The 17,817-nt window shown below is 47.4% G+C and overlaps 1 protein-coding gene across 2 annotated transcripts in view; it reads right to left on the bottom strand.

Moving 5' to 3' along the window:
* Kcnk10 (potassium two pore domain channel subfamily K member 10) overlaps window positions 1-14,896 on the bottom strand; it is a 131,128-nt gene extending 116,232 nt beyond the window's left edge. The window contains exon 1 of one of the 2 annotated variants that reach the window (XM_057782469.1): window positions 14,838-14,896. In XM_057782469.1, coding sequence (XP_057638452.1) covers window position 14,838 — 1 coding nt within the window. In that variant the 5' untranslated portion in view covers window positions 14,839-14,896. Of the gene's footprint in view, window positions 1-13,971; window positions 14,358-14,837 lie in introns of those variants that run through there. The other variant, XM_057782468.1, reaches the window with a different exon arrangement.
* Between the last annotated feature and the right edge of the window lie 2,921 nt (window positions 14,897-17,817).

The raw sequence follows: 17,817 nt of genomic DNA, 5'->3' as shown, positions 1-17,817 counted from the left end.
GCTCCCCCAAGAAGCTGAACCTACAATAAGAACGCGTAGTTTGTTTGGGAGGTGCAAAAAGCACCATTAGGGAATTAGAGAAGAGAGCCACAGATGGGAAGGTTGCTAAGAAACCAATTAAAGGTACAGCATCAAGTGAGTTACCACTGTGAGGAAACCGAGGACCTGTGCAAAACATACTCGATGCAGGGAGACTGGGGGCGTTGATATACGGTCTCCTTCAAATAATCAGTCATTATTTGAGGGTCACTCTCAGTGTCCTAATTCCCCAGTTCGCTTTACCTTTCATGGGAACAGCAAAGAAGATTCAAGCCCCAAAGGGACAAAAACATGCCAGAATAATAGTCAGATGTGGCAGTCCACACTTGTAATTCCAGGGGTCGAAGCCGGACGGTGGCAAACTCAGTGACAGACAAGGCTACATAGTAAGGCCCTCCCCATGGAAAGGGAGAGGTCAGGGAGTGCTGAGGTGGCGAGTGTAAGACTATAAGGTTGGAGCCTGGTGAGTGTGTGCTGGATCCCACTGAGCGGACAATGACAATCCAATCGTACATCAACTGTAACCAAGAGTGGGTTAGGTTGGAGCCTGGTGAGTGTGTGCTGGATCACACTGAGTGGGCAGTGACAGTCATACATCAACTATAATCAAGAGTGGGGTTATTTTTACAAGGAACCTGCTGACTTAGTTACTTTTTTCAAATACGTGAGAAAAACGGCTGTTAGAAACAGCTTAAGGGGTGAGTTGGTCCTGTTTGATTCACTGTGATCCAAACACCTGCCAGAAACAGCTTGTGGGAGGGAAGATTTATCTGGGCTCCCGATTTCAGAGAGATCTCCGCCCATCAGGGAGGAAAAACCAGAGAGAAGAAAGCCTGTGTCGGAGGCTCCTCCCATCACCGCGGACCAGGAAACAGAAGAGGACCAGAATCAGGAGCCAGGCTAGCACTTCAGAAGTCGGCAACCCTTCCTGACCTACTTCCACCAGGCAGACCCACTTCCTCAAGCTCCACAGCCTCCCAAAAGAGTGCTACCAGCTGAGTGGGAGGGGACATGAGCCTTTAAAGATCGGTGGAGACTCAACCCTTAGCAAGGACGAATTACTTGTTTCAGCTTATTGTCCCAGAGGGTCCAACCCATGCTTGTTTGTCTCCACACGCAGGGGCAGGACATTATGCAGCAGGAATATACAACAGAAGAAACTCATGTTGGACAGAAAGCAGGCATGGTCTGAGGATCAGGGTTTAATCCACATCTCTAGCAATGAATTCCTCATGGTGCATTGAAATTACTTGACTAGGGCTGGAGAGATGGCTCAGTGGTTAAGAGCATTGCCTCCTCTTCCAAAGGTCCTGAGTTCAATTCCCAGCAACCACATGGTGGCTCTCAACCATCTGTAATGAGGTCTGATGCCCTCTTCTGGCCTGCAGGCATACACACAGACAGAATATTGTATGCATAATAAATAAATAAATAAATAAATATTTAAAAAAAAAAAAGAAATTACTTGACTAAACACTTGTCTCGATGGCCAGACTCTGACTTCTCTGGGTGCCCAGACTCAGGACTTTTCCACATGTCTGTATCCAGTACCCAACCCCATTTCTGTTTCAGCTCACTCGAGAAGTGTTCAGAATCCCCAGATGGATGAATACCAACCAAAGGCATCCTGACAGCCATGGGAAACAGTGGTAAGTGTGCAACCGGACAAGAACTTACAGAGCTCCCCAAATCCAGCCCCCCGTGGCTGTCTGTTCTGCCTCTCTTTATAACTGGGGCTGAATACGGAACTTCTTGCCTGATAATCTGGCATTCATGTGCCTATAGAGGCTGTATTCTCACCCTGCCAGAGAAAGGAATCAATGCGTCATAGTCTCTCATTAATTCAGGCTCAGAGGAGGACTTCTGAGCTGAGGCCACAAGGACAGGACAAGCAGGGAGGGGGTCCCATTATAGTCAAAGGCAAAATACCACAATGTTACAATACCTCTGGTCACACCAGAAACAAAGCAACAGCCGGCATGGAGGGGAGGCTGGCAGTCTTTATTAGGCCTGTTATGTTGGACCGACAGCTGCATGCCTCCATGAATCATTTGAAGTTAGGAGAATATGGACACACCATAGCTTCCCAGTTATTGATTTGTTCACTCCAAATGCATAAATTACCATAGAATCAAGAGCTGAGTGACAAAGCCAGAGAAAAGATTCTTTCAAGTAAGAAATTGAATATGCAACAGCCATCGCTCCCCAGTGCACCTCCCCTTGACATAATTGGTTTGCATAACCAAAGATGTCATGAAAAGTATTTTTTCCCTCCAATTGTATGTTTTTCAGCTCCCATGAGTCCTATAAGGAGACCCAAATGTCTCAGTCAGGTCGAGTGCCCGGCACTATTCTGGTCACATAACAGCTATCCATAATAAACATTTGCTAAATCTATTGTGCAGTTTGCAAGTGGTTTAAATAACCTTTAAAATAATCCATTAGCATCATCTTCCTGTGTCACACTATTCCTGGAGATCCTGTCATCCTTAATAAATAAACAAGCACCCCATCTATCACCTGCTACGCTGGTCATAATGTGACCACCATTGATGTCACCACGCTGAAGTCACCATAGCACACATCAAAATCTCCTGACAAAAAAAAAGCAGAGTTTGAATGTATCCCAGCCACATTGGCTTTCTCTCTCCCTGGGGAACACATCCAAAGCTCTCAGCATCTCACCTGGCTGCCAGCAAAGCAGCATTGTCAATGTCACAGGGCGAGAGCCACTGCTATCGGGAGCAGTTGGAATCACACCTGCAGCATGGGCACACCCAGCCTCATGAAACTTTTCACGGGAGAAACAGAAATGCTGAGTGCGTCGTGCGTATGGAGCACAGGCCGAGGTCATAACAAAGCCACCGTGGATCCAGGAGCTGGAAACGGGGCTTCCAGAACCTTCCAGGTTCAATTCTCAGCATCTACATGGTAACTCATACGTAACAACAGTTTCAGGAAATCCACCGTCTTCTTGCCTCCACAGGCACCCGCGCATTCGGGCAGCAGTGTGCAGGTAAAATATCCATACACACAAAATTAAAAGGAGAAAAGAAAATGGGGCCTCCAGGGGTGTACACTTAACAGAAAGTTAAAAGCAGCAGGCTCAGGGAGTGGCTGAGAGAGTTCAGTGCTTCCTGCGCTAGCATGAAAACAGCAGTGCCGCTTACAAAACCAGTGTGATGCCACACTGTAAGCCCAGCACTGGGTGTCACAACAGGTAGATCCCAGGGGACGAAGGCCATCCATTCAAATCATTGAGCTCCAGGTGCAGTGAGAGACCATACCTCCAAAAACAGGGGCAGGGACTACGGAAGAAGATACCCCTAATCTAATCTCTAGGCTCCAAATGTGTCTATATGAGAAAGCAATCACACCTGTACACAGGTGCAAGCACACACACACACACACACACACGTGCACGCACGCAGACACACGCGTACACAAGCACCAATGGGACAAGAAGATGGCTCAGTGAGTAACAGGGCTTACTACCAAGTCTGACTACCTGACTTTGATCTCCAAAACTCATACTCATGTCTAAGGAAAGAACCTAGTCCTACAAACTGTCCCTCTCTCTCTCTCTCTCTCTCTCTCTCTCTCTCTCTCTCTCTCTCTCTCTCTCTCTCTCTGTGTGTGTGTGTATGTGTATATATAATACACACACAAAATATAATATATACACATGCATATATAACAAATAAATAAATACACTTTAATGTTAAAGTACCAAGGAAGACTCCATCCTATGAGGGCAGAGGGAGTTTTCAGGTTAAAAGAACAGAAAGAAAATAACAGACTGGGAGCGGTGAGATGTTACAGTGACATATGGGCATCCTGAGATTCCTTCAGCCCTTAGTTACCATGGTTACAGACAACATAAGAGCTGGCTCCAATACAGGACTGGGGCTTCAGGCAGCCTCACAGAAGCCCCTCTCCCCCCGCCTTTGACCCTTTGCTTGTCACTTGGTGTGAGGAATGATGTACTCCACCGTCTCTAGTTCTTGGTCCTGCTCAAGTCCACAGTGGCACTGAAAGACACCATGCTCACTCTGTCTGTGCAGAACACAGAAGGGCCAGACCTCCCTCAAAATATAAATCACATGAGGAAGGAACCAGGTGTGTGATGGGGGGACGTATGGGAGCCCTGATGCAGCCTCCTTCCAGGAAACCTTTTATTCAAGATGTCAGAGAAGATGCAACAGTTTGTCAAAAGAAAGCAGACTGGAAATATGACAGGGAGTGCCAACAGTCCTCCTCCACCAGCGTGTCACTGTCAGCCAGGCACTCTGTCCCTGACGTCTTAGGGAGCTACCAAATCATGTTTCAGTCACACGGTTCAGATGGTGTCACTATTGACATGAACACCCCAGACCCTAACATTTGGATTGCTTAGACCAGAGACCACCCTGCTTTTTCTGGCTTTATTCAGTGGGGTTTGTTTGGGTTTTCTGGGTTTTTTGTTATTGTTGTTGTGGTTGCTTGCTTGTTTTGAGGCTAGATCTCACTATGTAGCTCAGTCTAGCCCAGAACTCAAAGTGTCCTGCCTCATCCTCCCAAGTGCTGGGCCTACAGATATAAGCCATCACATATAGCCAAAGACTGAGCTTTCAGCCACTAAATATATAAAAGAGGGGAGCTTATTGAAGAATCTTCAAAATGGGGAAATTTGAGTTTTCCCAATCAATCTCTAGCTTTCCCAGTGAGTTAAAAAAGAGTGTATTATATAGCCTTCCTCATTTTGGATAATCGTTGACAGAGCATCGTCATGGTTCTCATATAAATAGCTCAATAGATACTTCCTTTTTAAATAGTTGTGGCAATGAAACCCAGGCCCTCACACACACCAGGCCTGTTAAACATTGGGATTGTTTGGTGGTCAATGATACAGTGAACTACTCAGGGCCTATGAGGACTCTCCCAGAGGGACTAGACAAGCACCATTCTGCCAAACCATTTCATGATAACCTGTTGTTCAGGTTGTTGCTGCTGTTGTCATTGTTTTTTGGTTTTAGTAATTAGACTAATTTTGTTTTGTTTTGTTTTGTTTTCAGTGTTTGGGATTGAACTTGGGGCCTTTTATATACTAGGTATACCAGACAAGTGCTCTGCCTCTAGGTACATCCCCAGACAGGCCTGACTCTGGCTTTCCTTTTTCCTTCAGAGCATTTGTTGAAAAAGGCTGTAACTCCGGAAAAATAAAAAATAAAAAAAAAGTTTGTAAATCATAGTTACATTTATCTCAATTGATCAACTCAATAGCTACAAAGTGTTATTGTAAGATGTGGAGATGTGTTTTATCGTGGGGTGGGGGGAGGGACACAACTAAGGCTCAAAGGGTTAGGTGACTTTTCAAAATCCACACACCGGTCTGGTGTTAATACAGCAACCAAAATAGACTAAGACATTCCGCCAATAAAGTCAGTAGAGCAAGAGAGTTCAAAATCAAACATTGTGATTGAAAACGATGTTCCTTCTCTGATCTTTTTTTTTTTTTTTGAAAAAATCAGAGGCCGGGTCGTGGTAGTGCACGCCTTTAATCCCAGCACTTGGGAGGCAGAGGCAGGCGGATCTCTGTGAGTTCAAGACCAGCCTGGTCTACAAGAGCTAGTTCCAAGACAGGCTCCAAAACCACAGAGAAACCCTGTCTCGAAAAACCAAAAAAAAAAAAAAAAAAAAAATCAGAATAGCTTCATAAAACTGAACTAAGAGTATTACGACCCCAGGAGACTCCCAAGAGGGGTGTCTCTGTCATGGATCACCTTTCACCTTTCCTGGGAACCTGGAGAGTGATCCAGATGAATCTCAGGAAGCTGAGAGTCGGAGCCTTCACACCAGCTTAGGGCATCCATCATCTATGCAGTGCCTGGATGCATCGTCTCATTTTATGTCATCTGCCTAATAAACCAAGGATGTGTTGGCTGTGCTTTATCCATCTTACAGGCAAAGAGACTAAGTCAAAATGAAGAAATCTCCTCCAGTCAGTTACTACTAAGCAATGCAGTTCAAATTAAAACCAAAGGGACTCAACTGATCAACAACTCCATTCTCTTTTCTTTTTTGTAGGTGCAGCAACAGAGACAGCCCTGAAACTCCAATCCAATCCTTCCACCCCCAGCTGCCATGATGCACAAGGAGACTTCTTACCTTGAGCCTAAAGTAAATGATTATAATGTTAATTTAATCTCTTCTCAAGCCATTCTGACCTAAGTTCTTTTCATACATCTCAAACTCTACAGTGAGAGATGAATGCTTTAGCCTAAAGCAACAATCTCAACTAGTAGATTTAGGATATGGCTCAGGTTGGTCTGTGGTTAAGACGGGTAAAAAAATAAAGCATCTCCAATTGGCAAAGAAGGGAAATAAACTAATAGGCAGGAACGTTTTCTCTTTAATCTTTTCTTCTTGTCATTTATTTAAAAATTTACCTAACTTCTTTTCTCACATGACCAAGTTGGTGAGTTTTCAATTGTCAAGTATCAAAAGTGACACCCAACACCCCTGTTTGGCCCACCAGGCTCATATCACATTAAAATGGGTAAGTTATGGGGTTCAGCGAACTAGTTTCTCACTGTACTGAGTTTGGACCCCCAACATCTATGTAAAAACAACAACACACATCTGTAACCCCAGAACTAGGACTGCAAAGATCCCTGAAGCTCCTGACCAGCCAGTCTGGCCCAAATGACTTCCATTTACTGAGAGACCCTGTCTCCAAAAAAGTAAGAAGATAAATTGATAGGTAGGTAAGTAGATGGATGGATATATGGATATATGGATATATGGATGGATGGATGGATGGAACATAGATAGATAGATAGATAGATAGATAGATAGATAGATAGATAGATAGAATAAGGAAGGTAGGAGGGAAGCAAGCAAGGAAGGAAAAAGGAAGGAAGGAAGAAGGAAGGAAGGAAGGAAGGAAGGAAGGAAGGAAGGAAGGAAGGAAGGAAGGAAGGAAGGAAGGAAGGAAGACCTGGGTAATATCCCCTAACCTCCACACGCATTCACACCCAGTGTCACATGAACAACACACACAGGTTAAATTACAATATTTATATCTATCCTACTGGAATATTTTGTTGTAGTTCAGGAGACCTCTAGTCTACTTATCTATATAAGAAGCTTATTTTCCGTGTGGTGTACTTGTTTCTGGCTTCTAGGTCATAATTACGAGAACTGGCACTTTAAGCTTATCTTCCAAGGCCTCCGTGAACTCAAAGTTCTCTTTCACCTGAAAAATAATCTCACTGTGTCTTCTACTATCCATTTAATAACTAAAACTCTCTACATTGGCTAATTGAGTAAGGGAGGAAGTGAGAATATTATGTAGAGGCAATAGCAACTGAGATCAACTCTGTAAGAACAGGATGAGGACAGAGGAAGGAAGAAAGAAGGGAGGAAGGACAAGTTGCCAGTGACGGCTGCTTGTATGTGGTAGCAACAAACCCTATTGACTCACACAGAAGCAAGAAGGCCAAATTTACACCCAAAACCCCTATTTCAATCCTTACAGCCATTAATGTCCGTAATTCTATGCTTACAACTATTAATGCCCACTCCTCCCTCACCTCTCTAGGGCTGGAAATGGCAAAGGAAGGGCATTCCCTTCATGGTCACTCATTCTTTGTCCAGGCTGGGGTCCTCACACTTCTCCAGCCTCATGTAAAGTTGAGAAAGTCGGACTTCACTGTCACTCCATGGCCCTCGGTTCCAGACACTTGGAAGAATAAACAGAAATCTCACGTTTTGTCCATAAATCATGTTCTGCAGAGTAAATATGAAGTCTCTGCTTTCCTTATTCTGGGTGACAGTGACTTGTCTCACAGACAACACTAAGCTGCTAAGGAAGACCCAAAGAATCAGAGTCCAGAAGAGAAGGAGCCAGGTGGATGTAAATCAACATAGTGACCTTACTCTCAATGCCACGTTTGGGTTCCACAATCAAGCCTGTGGATGATCCCTAAGCAGATTTAACTCTGTGTGAGCCACCACGAAGTAAGTACCCTTCTTAACAAAATCTGCAAAGAGACCATCATTTTTATTCATGTTTCTGCTCTCTTCAAAGGACTAAACTGAAGCCTCTAAACTGGCTGTGGTCAGACGACTTCTTCCCGCTCTATCATTCAACAGTCTCTCTCTGTCTCTCTCTGTCTCTCCTCTCTCTCTCTCTCTCTCTCTCTCTCTCTCTCTCTCTCTCTCTCTCTCTGTGTGTGTGTGTGTGTGTGTGTGTATATCTCCCCCTGTCTCTCTGTGTCTCTCCCCCATCTCTCTCCCTCTCTGTCTCTCTATCTCTGTCTCTCTGTGTCTCTCACCCCTCTCTCTCTGTGTCTCTCCCCCCTTTGTCTCTCCCCCCTCTCTCTCTGTGTCTCTCCCCCTCTCTCTCCCTCTCTCTCTCTCTCTGTATGTCTCTCCCCCTCTCTCTTCCTCTCTCTCTCTTTCTCTCTCTCTCTCTCTCTCTCTCTCTCTCTCTCTCTCTCTCTCTCTGTGTGCGCACAGATTTGTTAGAAATGAGATGAACGGCAAAGGTCCACATGCCCTGTCTTTATTCCACAAAGAAAGAACCAACTATGCTGTAAAGGAAGCTTGAACCAAATCTCAATCCAGAAAATCTCTGAAACACCATCCTGCTGTACTTTCCGAGCTAATTATGGTGATTTGGGCTCATTATTAATTGCATTTGGAATGCTGATCTTCTGAAAGTTGGATATTAAATCAGAAAAAGATGATTCCCTTTCCAGAAAAACTAAACTGCGCGAATGTGTGTTTGGAAACATGCTAATGAAGACAGCACTCATGGGACCTCGCAGACTCTATATAGTTCCCAACCACAGACTGATATCTTCTCTTAGGCAGGATGGAAGGTAGGCTTCTACAGACCAACTGCATTCAACACGCTGACTCATGGGGTAACATGTCTGTCAGTCGATGCAGGTGCTGGAGTCCTAGCCCTCTCTCAAAGAGATTTGTCAGTCTAATGTTGAGTAGGAAGCGGGGGGGGGGGGGGGGCGGGGGGGATGACCTTGGAACTGATATGACCCTGGAGGGAAGAAAGGTATCTGGGAAACTGCTCTGGTAGAGGCCAACGTCGGCTTAGGTCCACCTCTGCTCTGCCTACTTGAAGTTTGGAGGCCCCAAATAAGCTGTTTATCCTTTTTCTAACATCCTGTCTTTCCCAGCAGTAAGACTGAACTCTAATATCTGCAAAAAATAGTTGCTTGAAGAATAAATGACATCATTTGTTAAAAGTGTTCTGTAAACTGAAAAGTGTGACACCAGAGGTGAAGAAGGACTTTCTGGAACTCTACATGGAAAGTGCGGCTTTTTAAAGAATCCAGCTCCTGTTCTGAGGTTTTACCCATTTCTCGGGTGTATTAAAGGGCCTGAAAACAGCCACAGCCCCATTATTAACTGAATACTGACCAGGTCTTTGTCTGGCTGGACATGCCCATCTGGCATCACTACCATATAGTCTTTCAGTTCCTGGAAAAAGGGGGAAAGGAAGGCAGCATGCTACAAGCTTGAGAAATGGAAAGGAAAGGGAATGTGGGTGTCGGTTCTGGGTCATGTTATCGAAGATAGTCTTCTTCTAGCCTTATTTGTATTTTGCGGTTTGCAACTTAAAGGCATCTAGAATTTCATAATGCACAGAGTCTTGGGTCCCCTCCAGCCCTTCCCATCCATCTGTTTGTCATCAGTGCAAACATCAATCTATCCATCTATCCATCTCTCCCTCTACCTAGCTCTCCTCCCTCTTTCACCCATTCCTATCTCTGTCTATCCATCCAATTCATCATCCATTAAATAACGGGTTCATGAGTGACTAAGGTTTGCCAGGTCCTTCCTGTGGCACTGGAGTACAAGAATGAACAAGATGTGGAAGAACCCTGGTGAGGCACGCACGCTAGTGAAGAAAGCTAGCATCCCATGTGATGTATAAGGAAGCAAGATGGCTCTAAAGAGCATGCCAGAAAGACCCCGAAGCAGATGACGTATTATAGAACCTGGCAGAGACAGGGAACTGTGTTCTACAAATAGGCAAGAAAGCCCTTTCAAAGGAGGTAATCTGTGACCTGGGAGTCGAATGGGAGCAAGGAGCCAGGCATGTGACTGACTATTCACCACAAGCAGCTCTAGTACAGATGCAAAGGCCCTGGGACAAAAACAATCTGCTCCTTTACAGAAAAGAAGGAGGAAATGGAGAAGAGGAGAAGGATAAGCCACTGCCCAATTACTCAACCATCAGAAATTGGAGGGTAGTGTGATGAGAAAAGCTAGAGAGAAAGACAAAGTCATGTCAATGACTGTTCTCTGTGTGGGAAGAAAGTAGGGCCTAGAAAAGTTAAATGAATAGCCTGAAGTCACACGGCTACTAAATGCTACAACTGCCTCCAGAACCTAATTCTTTTCCACCCCCAAAGCTTGAGGTTTCTACACTATATTGATCCACTTGCCTTAAGCCATGCGAACATCCTATGTTGATGCTTCTGGGGCTTAAAAGCCTTTAACATACTTTAACAGCAAGCAAAACCCAGCTAGGCAGGAAAACACCACTAAGTGATTCTGGTGACTCTGAATGCATACCGTCCCTCTTCTAGTTCCTCTACCTCTTCATTCTCTTTCTTCCTTTTTTCCCCTCCTTCCAATGAGTTTTTCCAGTCCCTGACTGATGGAAGACTCACCAGGCAAGAGTTTAATGTCCCAGTTGGTCATGATACACAGGCTAGAAGAATCCTTAAAGAGCCCAGATTCTAGTCCAGTCCCACCACCTACTAGCCATGCAACTCTGAGCAAGTTGCTTGGCCTCTCTCTTCCTCGGTCCCCTCATTTTTAAAAGCGGGATAATACTCTCCTTCTAAGACGTATGTGAACATGAAGGAAACTAATATGTAAAGTATTTCATCTGTACCTGGCACTTAACTCTAAGACACACCCACTCTCCCGCCTCATAGCCAGACTCTAGTCACCTGCACCTTCAGAAATCAGAGGTGTGGACCGGATTCATTCAGGCGAAGGCAGCTTCACAGTATCCTGGCGACAAGCAAAGGCCAAATAGGGCAGCAACATACCGTCAAATAAGAGCTGGAAAAATGGAGCCTGGAGACGAGGACCTGGGTTTAGTTCCTGGCACTCACATGGCAACTGGATAATCATCTGTTGTTCCAGCTCCAAGAAGGATCTGACACCTATCCTACCGGCCTCCATGGACACTGGTGCATGTAGAACACAGATACACACCGGCAAAACAGCCATACACATAAGACAAAATAGAGACATTTTTAAATAATGAAAGCAAACCAGAAGGAGTGACCAGTGATAGAGAGGGAGGAGGGCTGGGGGTGGATAGCTGGGATGCAGGATATGAATATAAGCCAAGTATAGTGACATATACGAAGAAAGATATCATCAGGAAGCCCATTCCTCATACGATAACTAAATTTTTAATTAAAAAAGAGAAGTGTGGGGATAACTGAATGAAATCATGAACGTGAAGCACCTGGCTTGCTGGGCTGGCTCATAAGATGCTGTTGTTTTTATTGAGGTATTTATTTTTAGCAGCCGGGTAACTGTAGAAGCTACTCCTGTGCTTTTCTTCCCCGTATCAGACTGTGAAATACAGGGAATTTGTGAGAAGCACTTGTCACTGGGACACAAGAGGCTATTATAGAAATAAGTTTTCAAAGCCAAAGCCAGCATCAGAAAGATAGCCCCTCAATGCTCCTTCTACCAGAATTCCAGAAGCTACCTACCCCTCCCAGTCAACTGCCTGCCCCCTGGGGACGTCTCACGCTGGAGTGGGCGTACTCCTTTCTCCACACCAGGCCTGCCACCACCACCTCCCAGTCCTTCAGAAGTCCCACCTGGGTGCTTCTTTCACAAATCCTGTGGACTTTAGGTCAGCCCAGTGAATGGTCCCTCATCTCTCCATCCCCACAGCCACCGCCTTGGTTAGTGCACCACTGTATCTGGTCCCCATAGTCCCATTACATGGCAGTGGTTTTGAAACTTAGTTCAGATCACATGGCTCCAGCTAAAACTTTTCAAGGCTTAAAATAAAGACCCCTCTATCTCGATCCCAAACCTGATTCTGTCACCACCACCACCACCACCAGAGTCTGTAGATTCCCCTAACCACACACCTGCTCACAGCACCTGCTCCTTGCTTTCTCTCTCCTCTGGGCATGGGACACCACTTCCAGCTCATCAAATGCACACGGTCCATTTGCTCTGCGACCTTTGCCCTGCAGTTCCCCCATAGAAGGCAGATCCCCTTCTCACTGGCCAGCTAACTACCACTCTAGGTGTCAGGCCAGCACATTGTCTCACAAAACCCTCCTGAGCATCCCCTCCCTCGGCCTTGGCCTTTGTCAGTCTGCTTTGCTTTGTTTCAGACAGGCTAGAAGCCCAGGTTGACCTGGAACTCTCAATATAACCCCATGTTAGATTCGAACTCGTGGAAATCCTGACTCAGCTGGCATTACAGGCATGAACCACCACACCTAGCTTCAGTCTTTCCTATCAGACTTTCTAAAAGCCTCACGGTATCCACACAACAGGCTACTCCTCCCTGTAGCCACTAATTTTGACCTGACACTCACACTGTAAATTCCAAGAAGATACATATTTCTGTCCTGTTCTGACTATATTCCCAGGACCAGGACTGAACCTGGTGGGAAGTATGTATTTGACAAATCAATATGACCTGCAAGAATTAAAAATAAAAGCCAAATGGCACTTATTTCCAGAGATTTGGAGCCCAAAGAGAAGGCTGGGGCTGCACTGAGGGTGTTTGCAAAATGAAGGGCAAGGTCTCTTCACTCGCTTGCAAGCCAGTCGGCTCATAAGACACACACAGTCCACAAAAAAACTTGCTTCTCCGGTTCCAGTTTGGGGAAAAGAAGGAACGTAGGCATAACGAAATTTAAACAGAGGGATTGAGCGGGAATTAGATATGATCAAAATGCATTGTATGAAATTGTCAAAGCCTAAATAAAAACATATTTTTTTAAAAAAAAAAGAAATTTAAACACACAAAATTTTAACTTCAAGACCCATTCAAGCACTGACTGCCTGTGTGTGAGCTAAGGGGTGACTGGACATACGGTTTCAACTTCTCCTGTTCCCTTACAGGTCACTAAAAGCTGTAATACTATCTGTACATTAACATCAGAAGCAGTAGTCAAGGTCAGGGGTGTGGTGCAGTTGCACACCTGTCTTAATCCTTTTACAGGAAGGGAAAGTGACCCCACTTTCCTAAAAGTGTACCAAGCCATTGTGTGAGTGGGTACACTGTAGTCACTCCGTGAGCCCTTCCCAGACCCACCATTGTGGAGAAAAGACACTCCCTACACTCTTTCTACAACCTGAGCCAAACTAGCCAGCAGGATTAGGAATAAGACCGAGCAAAGACTCCGCAGGCCCCGTGGGCTCCATTATTCTACATGCCCTACGAGAGAAGTGCCACCTCAGGGACAGCTACTGCAGATTGCAGCCTCAGATGCTGCCAAGAAACCCGTCCCCTTGAGGACACCCGGGGCCCTGTGGTGCAGTTCCAGGTCCGGTGAGAGGCACTCCACCCATCTGCCAGAGAGACAAAGATCACCAGAAACAAAGGACACACACACACAGGGACACTCACAAAGTCAAAAGCAAATACCAACACTCGGTGAAATTTCAAAACAAACAGCCAGCTTGGTATATCTTTAAATAGATTGTGAAACCGTCCTAGAGGGACAACGATTATGTGACAGGCGCGATCTGGGCTCCGAACCCACGCTGCCTCCGCCCTCCTCCCACCCACGCTGCAGTTGGCAGGCGCATTTCCCAGCCTCAGGACGCGGGCTGCCGGGAGCAAGCTCATCCACGCCTGCCAGTGAGGGACCTGCAGGTGGAGGAGAGCCAGGGTAGCCCGAAGTAGGCAATACCAACCTTTAGGATCCCAGTTCACCTGCTTTCTTGGCGTCTCGATTGGAAATTTCATTGCTCCGTTGCCCACAGGGGGATGAAATAAAAAGAATCAAAATAATAATAATAAAGTCTTCAAGATTTACAACTCTTCAGTTAAACAGACCAACAGAATAATTTGTTAGGATGGAGGAACATTGGAGTGGCTCGTGGGGAGCCCCAAAGAAAGACAAGCGGGAAAATACTAGCTGAGGAAAGCACTGAGCACTGGCTTGGGTGTTTGCACCGGTTACGGAGGTGGCCAGCTGCTGCCCTCGTGGGTGAAAGAAAAAGTAAGATCGGATGCTGAGGGTGGTTCCGAAAGGATGAAAGAGCGGGGTCGCTACTGCAGAAGCGGTAGGAAGACCCAAAGCTGAGCAGCCACGGGGGCCGACGCCGAAGAGAATCCCACCGCAGAGTCCCTCGGGTCCCCAAAGGCGTGTTCGTACCCCCTCTCTCGCTTACACACACACACACGCACACTACACACATACACACACATACAGGCGCGCACACACCCGGCCGCGCGCTCGGGCGGGCACGTCAGCCTCGCTCGGCTGATCACAGAGCACTCGCCCCACCCCAGCCACGGCTCCTCGCCCCCGGGCGACGCCCCCCACTCCCCACCCGCTGAAAGCCATTGGACGGAAGGGTGGCGCGGCGCCTGGGGGAGCTAGCGGCCAAGGCGACCCTCCCCGTGGCACGCTGCAGGTGCCGAGCCACTGCGGGAGAAAGCGGGAAGCGTGTGGATCCGGACACCCGGGTCTGGACGCTGGGCGGTGGCAGACCTGTCCTCCCCGGGCTGCGCAGCGATAGCGAGCAGAGGGCGCGGCTGCTAGGCTGCTACTTACTGGCGCGGCCACAGCGTGCTCGGTGGAGTTGCAGCCGGAGACACGCTTGGCTGCCTGGAAGGCTCTGCAGGAGGCGGAGGAAAGGGCCCGCCGCGGCCCCACCGCAGACCTCGGCCTGGGAGGGTGACCTCCTTTCACCGCTCCCACCCCGGGAACCTGCTCTCTCTCTTCTGTCAGTTCATTTTTGGTACTCTACTCCCTGCTCCCCAGCGAGGTTCTCTCGCCTGAGTCCCGAACCCATGTCCCCACTGCGCTACTGAGTTGAGGAGGCCAGTACCAGCCATGAGCCTTTTGTTCTGGGACTGCTTTGCATCTGCTGCTATCTCACTGCACCTAGTTCCCCAGACACAGCTTGGTCCCTTCCCCAGCTACCTGTAGCCAGACTGGGGCTCATGCTTGGAGGCTAGGGAGACGGGTTGGGGAGAGGCACTGAGTCCCTGGGGAAAGTCGAGTTGCTAAGGCTTAGCGACTCTGAGAAGCTAAGGAGGTGGCCCAGGGAACCCTTGAGAAACAGCACCAACGGTGGGTGCAGGAAGACCTTAGCCATGTTCTCAGAGAGTTAGGGCAACGCCTCACCCCCACTGGGTTTATGACAAAATCGAGGTGTCCAGAAAAGGCTAAAGGTGCTAGGGTGATCTTGAAAGAGTCACCCAAGTATCAACATGAATTCTGCTTACAAGTCCCCTGAGATGCCTAGCAAGAGAGTCTTGCACATAATAGGTGCTTTAAAAAAAATGTTTGCTAAAGAAAGGTCCGAATTGCACACTGGTGTTCGATAGGAAGTTCAACTCAGTATCCTTGTATACCCTGGTCTGCAAGGTTGCTAAAGTCACTGTTGATGCAGAATACACATACTGAAGCCCTTCTGTGTACCATTACTCTGCCCGGTGCTGACCACCTGGCAAAAAGTAAGACTGAAGTGAACCTTTCCTTCACAGAAAGTCGGGTTGATTACAATTGCCTTAACACATGGAAGAGAAAGTGATAACTGCCCTATTCCCAAGTCTGCCAACTGTGGTCCTAAAACCATACGACAGCCTTGAGGCTCATTGAGGTTCAGGTCATCTTATCATCCCCCCACACCACACACACACACACACACACCACACACACACACACACACACACACTGGTCTTTAAGTCCAAAAGCAAACTCTATGGAGATCCACAGGGGCACTGGCTGGGAAGTGCTTTGTCACTGACTTCACGAACAGCCCAAACTGGAGCTTGAATTCTCTGCAGACCAGGTTCGAGGAAAGCTGGCACCATGGTGAAGTGCTGCTCTGCCTCCTCAGCCCTTTGGATGGATTCCCCAGGCGCATCAGGGCTGCCTCCTCTGGGCTGTTTCCACACTCGCCCACCTTGGATTGTGAGGACGAACAAGGCATGAAAAGAAGGCAAATTCATTGTCTGTATCCCCCAGTTGTGAGCCTCAGAGACTCTGGTGTGGATAGGAATTCCTTTCCCAAGCCCCCAGAGTGGAGGCTTCCAAGCACTTCCAAGCCTCACTGTGTCCTCTCCTCCCTGCATCCCCTGGAAATCAGTGAGGAATCAACAGAAATACACCTGCTCTCCAGATCCCTCCCAGGTGAGGGGGCAAAGCAGTTTATTTAATGCAGCTTCACCTTCTCTCATCTGTTCCTCCATCTCTCTGAGGATGCCTTCCCTGGCCTCTTTTTACAGAGGAGAGACTTCTGCTCAGGGGGATAAAGAGATGCTCCCAAGGTCACAGAGGGGAAATCAAACCACAAGGGTACTTGACCCAAACACCCATAGTTTCTATACCAAAACCTTGGGGCCCAGGACCATGACTCTGACCAGATGGTTCTTTTGAGTAATGATGATTCTAATATTGGACTACCCAACACTCCAACCTCCTCTCCTCTGTAGAATGAATGGGCTCTCCTTGTAGTCAGAAGACAACATGAAGGAATCCTATCACTGCCCAAAGTACCATTTCGTGGAACAAACTGCTATCTTCTGATGCATTACTGTTCAGCCAATCAACAAACACAGAGCATCCCGTGGGTACAAAGTTGCAGGTCTTCTTTAGAAGTGATTTTGAAGTAATGAAGGACCTCCCCACCCCAAGAGCATCAGGACAGTTATGGGGAGGCTGGAAGACTTGGGGAAACAGACTGAGTGTTTAGCTCCTGGTTGGGTTAAAGTCTTGCTCTGGTCACTGGCTTGGAGGAATATCTCTCTACTGAATCACTGGATTCCTTCCCTCTTACTTTTCACTGCCCTCTCACCTCTGGGTCATTCCCTCTTCCCCACTCTCATTCTCCCTTCAGGATGGGTTCAAAGATGAGTTTATGGAGGAGGGTGTGGAACAAAAAGAAATTCAAATGTCCTCCATTCAATGCATGTGAAATTAAATGCAGTTCTTCCGAAACTGTAGTGCAAGACCACCCCCCTCAACCTACTTAGCACATTAACCCCTTGTGTGCCTCCCCTCCTCCTACCTCCCCACACACCCCCTTCTTCTCCCCCCCCTCCCGCTTCCAGCTTCCAACAAAGTCAATTCTTGCCCGTTGGTTGGTTATTTGCAGACTGATTCCACTTACCCAAAGGAAGAAGAAAGAAGTGACTTAGGCAGGGAAAACACATCCACAAAAAAAGCAGTGCCGAGTGATTGGCTCTCGCTCTGCGCCACAGCAACTTCCATGGCTATCGCTGCTGCTGCGGGCCAGTTAGGTCTGGTGGAAGGAGCCCGCCCGCCTCCGGTTTCTGCCGCAGGAAAACAAGGTATCTGGCGGAAAAACCCGCCCTGCACTCGCTCTCGCCCAGGCTGACAGAGGCAGCATTCAGGGTGCATTGGGTCCTCTGCCCGGTCCCTGCAGCTCAGAGTAGAGTTGCCTGCTGCACTCTTTGACGCTGAGTGGCCTGGCGTGGGAGGGCTGGGGAAACCCCAAAACCTCAATCATCTCTGGTAACAAAGTTTGCCTGAGTTGGCAAGCCCTTAGGCATCCCTCAGTCGC

This window comes from Chionomys nivalis, chromosome 10 (assembly GCF_950005125.1).
Source record: "Chionomys nivalis chromosome 10, mChiNiv1.1, whole genome shotgun sequence".
Classification (NCBI taxonomy): domain Eukaryota; kingdom Metazoa; phylum Chordata; class Mammalia; order Rodentia; family Cricetidae; genus Chionomys; species Chionomys nivalis.
This window is presented reverse-complemented; position numbering and strand designations above follow the sequence as displayed.